This window comes from Geotrypetes seraphini, chromosome 8 (genome assembly GCF_902459505.1).
Source record: "Geotrypetes seraphini chromosome 8, aGeoSer1.1, whole genome shotgun sequence".
NCBI classification, from domain to species: Eukaryota; Metazoa; Chordata; class Amphibia; order Gymnophiona; family Dermophiidae; genus Geotrypetes; species Geotrypetes seraphini.
In genome coordinates, this window is record NC_047091.1 from 126,080,668 (window position 1) to 126,094,000 (window position 13,333).

Consider the following 13,333-nt stretch of genomic DNA (forward strand, 5'->3'; position numbering starts at 1 on the left):
TTTCTCACTAAGTTCACAGCCCAAATACCTGATATATTCACATTTTTAAAATCTCTACTTCCCCCAAACAAAAGTAAAACTAGAAATTACTCCTCTTAATTCATCATAGTAGGCCCTCCTCTTCTCATTACAAATCCTCTCTCCATTAGAGATAATGTACTTGTATGACGAAAGAAATCTTCAGTTGCCAACCCAAGCTCATTCTTCAATTCACTAAAAGTCAAAAAACTGTGGTCCTTAATACATTGACTAAATGTACTCAACTCTATTCTTTCCCATCTTCCATAAACTCCCACATTCTCCCCATACAGGAAGTCTGGGCTGAATCACATTGGGGCTAACAGCAAAATTTGCCTCCCTCCCTCCTTTTGACCATACCATCTGCCAAAATGATTTTAAAAGGCAATTCTATACAGAACCGGCTCAGGAGATGACAACTCCCCAACCCCTGGCCTGCCTCTGGTCATGCCTCACCCTGCCTGGTCCATGCCCCACCCCTGTCAGTTCCCTCCTTCTCCCTTCTCCTGCGCTACTGCCTGGTTCTGGCAGGATGCAGCTTCATAGGCCAGCTACCATGAGGAAGGAGGTCCAGTGATGTCATGGTCCCAGGCATTATGATACTCTTTAGCGCTGGTGCTCTGGGCCAGAGCCTCACCTGGTCCATAGGTTAAGCCAGTCCTGATTCTTTAGTAGAGCATCTACAATTAGTCAGTGTTGTGCTAATTACCCTTCAAAAGTAATTAATTACAGTTACTAGTTATTTCCCAGCTTAAAGTAATTATCACAGTAATTGATTACTCATGTAGGAAAGTAATTGATTACTGATTGCAGTTACCTGCTTAGAGTAAGCTTAGTGAAAACCTTATGGTATGTGAAGAGGTAAAATATCCCTCTTATACACAACCCCAATGTGAATATTGCATAACTTCATTTCTTGATGCTTACTTCAAGGACTCTTGAACAACTCATGCCAACCACATCCTCTGCCATGTCATGTTGTGCTAGGTACTCTTCAGTGAAAAAGTAGTTTATTGCAAGAACGTAATTACTAGTAGCCAATATCACACAACATTGCAATTAGGCCCACAGAAGGTTCATGGCAGAAGCCTACTTTTGAAGGAATGTAAGTGCATACCTTCCTTTATATGAGGGGCCGCTGAAAAGTTCTCAGAACAGCCAACAAAGTAGGGACAGTCTCCACCATGGGCTATACACTTAGTCCAGCTATTTACCTTTTTTTTTTTTTGTTCCGTGTTTTTTTCAACGGAATCGCTGGACTAAGTGTATAGCCCTCGACTGCCTCAACTTTGTTGGTTGGGCTGAGAACTTTTCAGTGACCCCCTCATAGAATACTAGCCTGAGTATATACGTGCCTAACAGTTAGACACAAGCACTTACGTCAGCTGTAGAGCTGATGAGAATGTGAGTGCCTAAGTGCTGCAGAAATACATGCAACTTAACAGTATTCTGCTGTTATGAACTAGATTCAGTAAATGGCACTTTGGGTGCTGAAAAAAATCCACATGGTGCAGTAAATAGCACTCAGCTGTGCATATACAGACCGTTCATCACTGCCAAAAACCTCTTGAAACACTCCCTTATCACAGCTGACTAGGTTAATTGGGGTCTTGTCAAACTCATCATGATACTATCAGCAAAAAAAATAGTTATTTTATGAGATTCATCTCCTACCTTACCCACCTTTATATCTGGATTATGCTTTATTATCTCAGCAAGAGGCTCCACAATTAATGGAATTGATGGGGACAATAGACGGCAACGCTATACTCAGACTGAAACTTATAAAGAAGACCCATTGACTTTCACATGATTTTAGTCTAAGGAGGCAGGCAGAAGATAATATAAAGAGAATTGCTAACTTAGTAAAAACAGCCTGAAAAGTGTGCAATTTGTGCCAAAAAGGCCTATGATAAGAGTTAATTGGGGGTTTATGAAACAGGCATTAAAGAAAATGGATTTTGGATTCGGAACCAATGTAGTCACTTGGATAGGGTTACCATATTTGACGATGGAAAAACCTGGATGCATGGCCCCGCCCTATTCTGCCCCATCCCCGCCTTATTCTGCCTCCAACCCTCCCCATTCCGCCTCCAGCCCCACCCTGTTCTGCCTCTAGCCACCCCCAGAAAGTGCATCTCTTTAGTTCCTGACCTCCAGGCCGCATCTGAAGAGCTTCCATCATGCGTGGATGCATGTGACATCATCCGCACATGCTTGTTGAAGGCCCTCCAGACATGTCTGGAGCTCAGGGCTTTCCAAAACCCGTAGTCCATAGGGTTACTAGATTTTGCATCTGGAAAAAGAGGATGCGTGCTGCCTGCTCCCATTTCGCCCACCCCTACCCCAGTCCCATGCAAGTCTCGTCTCTTAAGGCCGAGCCTGGAGTGCATCTGCACATGCGCAGATGCGACATGATGCATCACATCCGCGCATGAGCAGATGCATTCCAGACCTGGCCCTGATCTCTACAGCTTTTCAAAACACGGACAAAGTGTCGGGTTCTGAAAAGCCATCTGGACGCCTGGACAGTCCTCTAAAAAAGAGGACATGTCCGGGTAAATCTGGAACCCTATCTGAAAAGAGGACATGTTGGAATGTTGGGTTTTCCCGGACGTCTGGTAACCCTACACTTGGATATCTAGCCTGTGTGATTGTCTGGAGCAGAGGTTTTCAACCCAGTCCTCAGGGCACACCCAGCCATTTGGGGTTGGAGGACTGGGTTGAAAACCCCTGAACTCTGGAGCCTTGTGTGAAAGTCAGTGGAACTTCCTGTCTTTAGGTGTCTCAGTTTAACATCCAGGGGTGAAACCAATACTGAATGTTTAATTCACTGTGCTGACCAGAGCTGGGGTAAAGGTATTATAGAGAAACCTTTGGCCTTGAGTGCCATCCTCCCCTTTCTTTCAAATCCTTTCAGGCTCCTAGGCCTCCTTCCCTGAGATTTTGATAAATAAACTTAAATCATATCCCCCAACACCATCTCTCTCAGATCAATCGTATAAAAATGAATAATTAGGAAAGGGAATGGGACTTGATACAAAATAAATACCTGTTTATAATATGTAAACTGCTTTGATTGTAACTACAGAATAATTAGACATCATATTTTTAAATACTGAGGTGAGAGTACATGGTGATGATTATTTGAATTTGTGTAACTATTGTTTTCTTTTGACGGCAGCTGCTCTTTGTTACCTCTAAGCAGCTACCATCCTAGGCAACCGCCTCATCCGTCTGATGGTTAAGCCGGCCTTGCTGCTGACTGTCCCAGCTCTGCACCGTTTTTAGACAGTGAGCCCAGGATATTTTGTAGCCATTCAGATCTAGACACTTAAATTTAAATGCCTAAAATTTTTTGACTATCGGGGTCATACTGTAACCCTTTTTCCTTTTACAGGCAACTCTGTCTGCAAAACGAGGCTGCATGCATGCCATTGTAGCTCATCTGGCATCAGAGAATGAAGAGTTGCATCAGGTGAGTGATCCAGGGTGTCCAGAACAGGGGAGGAGATTATTGGCTTGACGAGCTGGACAGTAGGGCTTGGTTATTTAGGGTCAGTAGGAATAGACCAGCTTCACTGAGGTATGTATGCTAGGTATTGTAGTTTATTTAATTAAATTTTTTATTAAATTTTTCAAAAATACATACAACACAACAGCAAACAGTGAGAAAATAGAACCAATAAGGTCTTCCGTGTTAATCCTTCACGAAGACTTAAAGGATCCAAACCCCACACCAAGTACTCCCCCCCCAAATCCTTCACCCCCCCCCTGTACTCCAGTGTCAAAAGTTCAAAAGCGAACTTCGGGCTCTATGGGACAGTCCCTCCCAAACAGGAGCCCAGATTCTCCTAAATTTCCTCCACGGACCAGGACCACCCCTTCGGACATCCAGATATTCAAATTTTAACAAAGTGAACATTTAATTTCTCCACAGAGTAGTAATAATAATAATAATAATTTTATTTTTGTAGGCGGTTCACATACAATAAAAATTAGTAAGTAAAATACAATTGCTTAAAAATGCTTTACACTTCTCCTTCTGTATTCGCGGTTTCGATTATTCACGGTTTTTAGCTTGCTGGCTCCTCCCCCCAAATTACATCAGCTTGTATAGAGAAATCGCTGATTCCAAGCGTTTACAGAGAAAATTGCCGATTCCCAGCACTTTCTTCACCGTGTTTTGCCTCTCCTTCAGGAACAGGCCAGGTCTCCCACCATGTTATTTGCGGTTTCACCATATTCAGGATGGTTTTTAATAGAAAACAGCAAATAACATATAAAAAAGTTATTCGCGGTTTTTCAGTATTTGCGGTTCTGTTAATCCCCTGTCACAGCGAATATGGAGGGAGAAGTGTAAAATCAACTAAAATAAACACACTATAAGAACAATATACTATTTACCAATCGGGATTCTAAAACATATTATCAAACAATTTATCAAACAAATCAGTTTTTAGCAGTTTCCTAAAAGGTATATATGAATGGGCCTGAGAAATGATGGTACTTAACCATAAGTTCAATTTACCTGCCTGAAAAGTGAGTAATTTATCCAAAAATCTATTGTATCGGCAAGATTTAATAGTCGGACGAACAAATAGATATTGCCCTCGAGTAATCCTATTAGGTTTATATCATTCAAAGCAGGACAGAAAAGTCGGCGCCATACCAAACAAAACGTTAAAGCAGATTCAACCGAATTTAAACAACACTGTAGCCTCAGCTTGATGCCACAACAAAAGAATCCATTTCCGGTAGTTTGTTTATTTATTTCGTTTTCTACCCCGTTGTCCCCAAAGAGCTCAGAACGGGTTACAGGTTAAACATACATAGTATACAGTTAACAGGTTACAATTTGCCATAGTTATCCTTACAGTGCAAGTTTTTCTGTACACGTTTTATCCAAACTTGACACATAGACAGTGGCATAGCAAGGGTGAGAGGTGCCCAGGGCGGTAGCGCCTGTCCTGCGCCCCCTTCTCTGCCCCCACCCCATCTGCTTCTTCCCCATGCCCTCCTGCTGCACGCACCCCTTCCCCATATACCTCTTTAACATTCCCTGCGCGAGCAGCGAGCCCAACCTGCTGCTCGCATCAGCGTCGGCTCTTCCTCGATGTCACTTCCTAGACGTGGGTCCAGGAAGTGAAGTCAGAGGAAGAGCCGACGCTGGTGCGAGCAGCAGGTTGGGCTTGCTGCTCGCGCAGGGAACGTTAAAGAGGTGCATGGGAAGGGGGGCGGGCACATGGTAGTAGTGTGGGGGGGGGGGCATGGAAGGAGCAGAAGGATTGAGAGGGGGACAGGTGCTGGCGCCCCCACCAAGACAGCGCCCAGGGTGGACCGCACTGTTGTCTCTCTACGCTCAGACTGCCTCTCTCTCGGCTCCTATCTGCTCCTTTCTGCTGTCTCCGCTCAACTCCCAGCTAAATTTCCCTCAGCTTCCTCCGTTCACCCCACGTGCTTCGGGTCTAGCTGAGCTGCACAGTACCTCCTAACTTCCAACAGCTGGTCTCCTCGCCATTGGCTCTTCCCCTTTTATGGGGGAGTTCAGCTGGTAACGTCGGGGGGTAAGCAGAGTTCTTTCGCTTCTTCCCCTCGACTCTGCTCGGTCTGCTTCCCCTCTGCCTGTTCTGATGTTTCCTCTCCGCTCCTTACTGTTGTCTCTCTCCGCTCAGTCTGCCTCTCTCTCAGCTCCTTTTTGCTCTTTCCTCTCCGCTCTCCACTCCACACTGTTGTCTCTCTACACTCAGACTGCCTCTCTCTCGGCTCCTATCTGCTCCTTTCTGCTGTCTCCGCTCAACTCCCAGCTAAATTTCCCACAGCTTCCTCCGTTCTCCCCACGTGCGGAAAGACTGAATAAATTGCAGCTATACTCACTCGAGGAACATAGAGAGAGGGGGGACATGATTGAGACGTTTAAATATATCACGGGCCGTATCGAGGTGGAAGACGATATCTTCCTTCTTAAAGGACCCTCGACCACAAGAGGGCATCCGCTGAAAATAAGGGGAGGGCAATTTCAAGGTGACACCAGGAAGTATTTCTTCACGGAAAGGGTGGTCGATCATTGGAATGAACTTCCACTGCAGGTGATTAAGACCATCAGCGTGCAAGACTTTAAGAAAAAATGGGATACGTATGTGTGATCTCTAGCTGGGTGAAGTTATGAGGGTGGGTCATTAGGGTGGGCAGACTTGATGGGCTGTGGCCCTTTTCTGCTGTCATTTTCTATGTTTCTATGTAACCCCCCCTTACTACACCACTGCACACAGACAGTTTACAGGTTGGATTTGCCATAGTAAAGTGCAAGATTTTACAATACAAGTTTCCTTTACGTGACACATACTGGGTTCTAGTACCAATATACATTTCTTTGTAATCCATCGGTCAAGACAGGGGAGTTAGGCGAAGAGATATGTTTTTATTGCTTTCCTAAAGTTGAGGAGTTCTTCGAGGAATCTGATCTGCGGGGGCAGTCGATTCCAGTGGCTCGGTATGAAGTGGGAGTCGGAACGTCATTTGGCGGTTTGCAGTTGAAGGGCAAGACCAGGGGGTGTTTTGAGGCGTATTTCATCCTGGGAGCGGAGGGACCGGTTCGGCATATAGGGCGGAAGCTTAGCCGTCACATAGCCCAGAGCTATGTCACGCAGGGATTTGAACTCTAGCATCAGGCCCTTGAAGACACAGCAGTTGGCTAAGGGCAGCCAGTGAGCTGCAAGAGCCTGGGAGATAGTGTCACGGGCATGCGACAACTACTATTGAATTGCTTGATTGCTTTCATGCATTTCTCAGAAAATTGCTGCTGAAGCACAGCAGAGTATGCACAGAAACGTGGACAGGCATTTCAATGAGAATTCACCACTTTGTGTAAGGAAGGAAGCAACAGTATGAATAAAATATGAGACAAAGCTTTTTAAATAATTTAGATCAGCAAAAAAGGAAAACCAAGTGGCAAATGCGCAAATACAATAGGCAATACAAAGTGTGATTTCCAGTGGCATATACAAACCTGACATTTTGGGTGGGCCCAGAGTTAACATGGGTGGGCACTAGGCAACCCTTCCGCTCCCCCATTGCTCAGCATCTTCCGTTCTCAACCCCCCATTGCCCGTAGCCCACAGCTGTCAGAGATTTCAGCATGTGAGGATTATGTATTTATCCCTCATTAATAACAAGTCTTCACTAGTCTCACAACTTCAGAGATTCATTCAAAACTCTGGCAAGTATACTAAAGGCTCAGAGAAGGGCACCTTTGCGGTGTCAGGTCAAAAGCATGCCGGGACAAAGGCGCGAGCAGACAACTGAGCGCAGTGTGGAGGTGCGCGCCAAAGAAAAAGACTGTTTTTAGGGGCTACAACGGGCGGTGTGGGGGGAACCCCCCCACTTTACTTAATACAGATCGCGCCGCGTTGGGGCGTTGTGGGGGGTTTGGGGGGTTGTAACCCCCTACATTTTACTGAAAACTTAACTTTTTCCCTGTTTTTAGGGAAAAAGTTACGTTTTCACTAAAATGTGGGGGGTTACAACCCCCCAAACCCACCCCAACGCCCCCACGATTTGTATTAAGTAAAGTGGAGGGGCTCCCCAACAAAAACCCCCGTCGCAGCCCCTAAAAACAGTCTTTTTCTTCGGCGCGCGCCTTTGTCTTCTGCGTTACTGTCTATGAACCCACCTTTGCTGACTGGGGTAAAATGGCTTAAATAAGGAAAAAATTTTTAACCTTTCAAACAACAAGAGGACAGTTCATGAAACGAATGGCCAGCAGAATGAACATCAATTTACAAAGCTCTTTTTTCACTCAGCACATAATTAATCTGTGGAATCTAAAGCCAGATGATGTGATCAATGTGACTAACATAGTGAGTTTCAAAAGAGATATGAACACATTCCTGGATGAAAAGTCTATGAAAAATTATTATCCAGGTAGACTTGGAGGAGCCTTTGCTCTTCTCAGCACCTACACAGAAGTTTGCTTTTCTTGTACCAAATAAAATGCAAAATAATTTTATTCACCAGCTCTTTTTCCACACCAAATAAAGCTTATCCTGAAAAGTAACCTTTCCTGCCTGACATGACTTTCCTTACAGGCAAAATTGTCTTTTGTCCAGCTCTCCATTCCCTGATTCTAACATCCTGATAAAACTCCTCTTTGAGCTTACTGCTTGAGCCATCAGCTGCCTCCAGATGTCTTGCTAATTATCATGCACATGTTTTTTTGCAAAGCATGCTCTCCTTTCAATGTACATATCCACCATAAATTTTCAACCAGCATCATTGACAGATTTTTTAAAAACATTCTCACTATTTATTGTTATCATCCCCAGTCTTGGTTATTTCCAAAACCCTCCCTGGCCGATATTCAGCATTATTTGGCCAGCCAGGAACAGGTCCTGGCCTGCTAAATAGCACTTAGCCAAGTGTCTGCCGATAGTCAGCTGAAGATAGATAGCTATCTCCTGCTGAATATCTGGGTCAGTGGCTAGCCTAGTGACTGTCTATGTCATGCAACATAGCCGGTTCAGTGGCCAGATAGACCCACCTAAAAAGCAGGTCTCTCTATGGCCGCTAGGACTTAGCTGGCCAGACAATGAATATTGGCTTAGCCAGCTATGTCTTGGCTGGCCAAAAAAGCCAAAAAAAACCCCCAGAAATTCAATGCCAGTCGCCAGATATGGCACCAACATTAAATTTTTGATTTTGCTGCTGACCACGGGACACAGCCGGATGTCTTCTATAGTCTGAATATCAGACCCTCTAAATATAATGCAACTAATATGGACTTAGGAGGTTTTGGAAATAAGTCCTTCAATTGTTTTGGGCACCATTGGCCTGGTGATACAGAATTTCCAAGGGCACTTTATGTATGTTACATCCTATGAACTCCAGGAGGATGCTCTCTTTGCCACAATGGAAGTATTAAGAAGAGCATTAGAAGTAAGTTTAGGGGCTCCTTTTACGAAGCCGCGCTAGCGGGTTTAACGCGCGTGACTTTTCATCACGCGCTAACCCCCGTACTGGCCGAAAAACTACCGCCTGCTCAAGAGGAGACGGTAGCAGCTAGCGAGTCTGGCGGTTTAGCGTGTGCTATTACGCGTGTTAAACCGCTAACGCGCCTTCGTAAAAGGAGCCCTAAGTGACTGAGATTGTACACTGCATAGCCTGGTTTAGGAGTGACTTTCATTACTGTCATGGTACAAGCAAAAGTAGCCCATCTGGAGTAGGGTTGCCAGATTTGCTCTTCAAAAAAGGACACCTGTCACTGTCCCATTCCATCTCCAGCTCTGCCCCATTCTTCCCCCCAGCCCAGCCCCCATACGAACCTCCCTGAGCTCGGGGCTATGTCTGGAGAGCCTCTGCACATGCGCAGACTTTGACACGATGATGTCACGCGCATATACACTTGCGTGTGATGTCATTGTGTCTCCGTCTGCACATGCGTAGAGGCCCTCCAGACACAGTCACAAGCTTGGTGACGTCCAAAACCCAAACAAACTGCTGGGTTTTGGAAATCCCTCCAGGCATCTGGACAATCCTCTAAAAAGAGGACATATCTAGGTTTCTCCAGATGTCTGGTAACCCTAATTTGGAGACACTGCTCCAGAGAGAAACATAACTCATTCCTTCAATTCCTAAAAGGACAGACCAAGTTAAAACTTTTTTTTTTTTTTAATTTTAAAATGTTATTTTTAGAGGATCTGATATTTCCAGGCTTCCTCAGTCATTTCTCTATTTCTGCAATTAATACAGCCGATGGTGCTCAGGCCTTGTGCTTTCTTCTGCAGGTGGTCTCCAGCATTCTACGTAACCTATCCTGGCGGGCGGACCTTAACAGTAAGAAGATGTTACGTGAGGTGGGCAGTGTGACCGGATTGATGCAGTGTGCCCTGCGAGCCACAAAGGTATAAACCCATTCTTAGGTTTGTGGATGTAGTTAATTCCCCTTCTACCAAGCATTTTGGGCTGGCTCTTACAGATCCTTCATTATGATGGGTTGGTATTCTGACACAAATGTGAGTGAAGCCCCCATATCTATCACCATTTGTATGCTTTATTTAGACAGTCCGGTTCATCTCCAGCTAAATTAGCCCCAATTATGTAATGCCAGACCATGTGTGGCCGTAGCATTGAATATCTAGGCCTGACCTCATTAAATCAGCTACCAGAACTTTTGTATGTCCGGACTGGGAATCGGCAGGGAGGGGGGCAGGGTGCAGAGCCTGGGAGGGAGGAGGGTGTAGAGTGTGACGGGGGAAGGAAGGAAGGGTGCTGAGTTCAGAGCCTGACAGGGGAGGGAGGGAAGGAAGAGTGCTGGGTGCAGAACCTGATAAGGGGGAGGGAGGGAGGGAATGAAGGGTGCTGGGTGTAGAGCCTGACAGGGGAGAGAGGGAAGGAAGGAAGGGAGCTGGGTGCTATGCCTGACGGGAGGAAGGGAAGAGTGCTGGGTGCAGTGCCTGGCAGGAAGGAAGCTGGGTGCAGTGCCTGACACGAGAGGGAGGGAAGGGGGCTGCGTGCAGAGCTTGGCAGGGAAAGTGCTGGGTGCAGAGCCTGACAGGGCAGGCACTTGAATATTAAGCTGCCCGACTTATATTCAAGTCAACCATGTTTCCTCCTTTTTTGGGGGGAAAAGGGGGTCTTGATTTATATTCGAGTATGTACGGTACTTGAGACCTGGGTTGGCCACTGTTGGAAACAGGATACTGGGCTTGATGGACCTTCGATCTGTCCCAGTAAGGCAGTTCTTTTGTTCTTGTGTCATTTGGCTTGTTCAGTTTTTTTGATAGTGGAGGGGATATTTGTGAGGGGGATGGGAGACAAGGATTATGTTGATCCCTGTTCTGTATTATTTGTGGTTTAAAAAATGACAATTGTACAGAATATTGTTTCTTTTTATACTTTAATAAAATGATTTCAATATAAAATCATAACTATTTGAGGTTTGTGCAGATGGGATCAGATAGAGTTTGTGGGGGGTGAGAATGGGGACTGAGCTTGCAGGGACAGGGCAGGGATAGGGAGTGAGCTTGCAGGTACAAGGTGGGGATGGGGGCCAAACTCACAGGGACGGGGATAGAGTTTATGGGGATGAGGGTCAAAATTTGTCCAATTATATTACCTCTAAATCAGAACCCCATATGGACAACAAACCTCCCCTCTGCAACACTAACAGGCTTTTTTTTTTTTTTTTCACGACTGAGGGCTGTGTGTCCCGGTGTGTTTTGTAACATCTCCCTGCAGGGCTACCATAGAGCTTTTTCTACTAGTTCTGTATTTTGGAGTACAGGGTTAGCTTTGAAAGGTGAAGCTTTTTGCCAGATGAAGCTGAACTGAGGTTTTTTCTACACCTTTCTTTCTTTTCTTTTTCCCTTGCTACCTGTTGTGTGATTGGTTTGTGTGTGTGTGATTAAAGCCTGTTAGTGTTGCAGAGGGGAGGTTTGTTGTCCATATGGGGTTCTGATTTAGAGGTAATATAATTGGAGTTTAACTGACCCTTTTCCTGAGAGTATACGTATTAATGGGTCAAAATTTGTCCCCATGTCATTCTCTACTATCCTTCCCTCCACCCTCCTCTCTCCCCATTGATATTCAGTCCTGTCTTTACCTCTATTGGGTCACAAGCAGAAAAAAAAAAGAGACTGGAACCTCCCTGATCTCAGAACTCTGGCTCCCTGTTCTTGTATCAGTGGAAGGCAGCTTCATAACGATTCTGTCCCTTTTAGCATCACTTCAGTTTGCTGATACTGTACCAGAATAGGAGTCCTGGATATAGTAACATAGTAAATGACAGCAGATAAAAACCTGAATAATGCATCCCATGTCATACATATTATAAATTCATGATTAAATTGTCTTATTTTTTTTCTTTGATATTATCTCAGTAAAGGTCTTCTGAGATTTTCCAGAGGGCAGAAAGGATGGAAAGGGATCAGAGGTCAGCCATGGAACAGTAGGGAGATCACAGAAGTGACAGTGGCATACCACTATGATCATCTGAAGCACTGGCGCCCAGTCTCTGCCCAGATAAAATACAAGTTTTTCATTCTAGTCCACCATACACTCCTCACCGATACCCGTCCCTACTTACCAAGCCTTCCTGGTCATTGCAAGGTTCTTTATTGTCTCTTCTCCCTTTGTCTTATCTTTACCTGGATATCTCCTAGGATATCACTTTGTCATAGGCCCCTCTCTCTGGAATCTTCCTGTCGGGTAACAATCCTCCTGCTCTAAATTTGTGAGAAATCAAGACCTGGCTCTTCAAAACATTAATGTTGTGGTACTGTACCTGTATTCCCTCTCCCGCCAGTGTTTGTTCCTTCTTTCCCCTTCTTCTCCCAGTCCTCTCTTAATCAGGTTGAAGTGTAATCCCTGGTTTCACTCCTCCCTCTTTCTTCATTTAACTTTCTTTATTCTGGTTTGGTATGAATTGTGGTGTAACAAAAATCTGCAGTAATATATTATTCTTAGTACCAATAGTACCTAGAAGTGGCAAAAGTCAATATCTGTCACTGGGTAAAATCACAATATTGGAGGGCAAATTCTGAATATTGCCTGGGGAGAAGAGAAACAGTGAAAGTACTTTCTGTATGTTATTGGTCTTAATATTTCCCCAGAAAAATTATCTGCATGCCTCAGCCACAACTTTGGTTTTAAACAATGTACCTTTTAGACTCCAGGCCAAAGTGAAGTCATTAGGAGATTTTATTTCTTGGATTTTTTTTGCTAGGAATCAACATTGAAAAGCATTCTGAGTGCCCTCTGGAATTTGTCAGCTCACAGCACGGAGAACAAAGCAGCTGTATGTGCGGTGGAGGGAGCCCTGGGCTTCCTCGTCAGTACCTTAACCTATAAATGCCAGAGCAATTCACTGGCTATAATCGAAAGTGGAGGTGGAATCCTGCGCAATGTGTCCAGCCTCATTGCTACCAGAGATGATTACAGGTCTGTGTTAGGGCTCTTTACAGGCCTGCCTAGTTATGGAAGACTTGATATATTTCACAGTACACTCCCCTCTCTGTATTCGTGATGGTTAGGGGCAGAGCCAGCCTGCAAATATTGAAAATTCACGAATAACTTTTGGGCCGACTCTGACCCACCCCCGTCTCCCTCCCGCCTCCCTCCTACATCCTGGACCTTATCTGGTGGTCTAGCGGTGATGCGGGGCAGGAGCGATCTTCCTACACTCCTCTTGTGAGATCACGGGAACTCACAGCAGCCATTTTTTTTGACAGCTCTGCACGGGGCAGGAGTGTAGGAAGATCACTCCTGCCCCGCCTCATCACTAGACCACCAGGTAAGATTGAATCACTAGGGGGGCGGG

General features: G+C 45.1%; 1 protein-coding gene across 2 annotated transcripts in view; it reads left to right on the forward strand.

The window, feature by feature from the left end:
- APC2 (APC regulator of WNT signaling pathway 2) overlaps window positions 1-13,333 on the forward strand; it is a 95,685-nt gene that overhangs the window by 73,896 nt on the left and 8,456 nt on the right. For both annotated transcript variants that reach the window (XM_033956760.1, XM_033956761.1), the window contains 3 exons: window positions 3,419-3,496; window positions 9,801-9,917; window positions 12,740-12,954. In XM_033956760.1, the coding sequence (XP_033812651.1) occupies window positions 3,419-3,496; window positions 9,801-9,917; window positions 12,740-12,954 (410 nt within the window). The remainder of the gene's footprint in view (window positions 1-3,418; window positions 3,497-9,800; window positions 9,918-12,739; window positions 12,955-13,333) is intronic.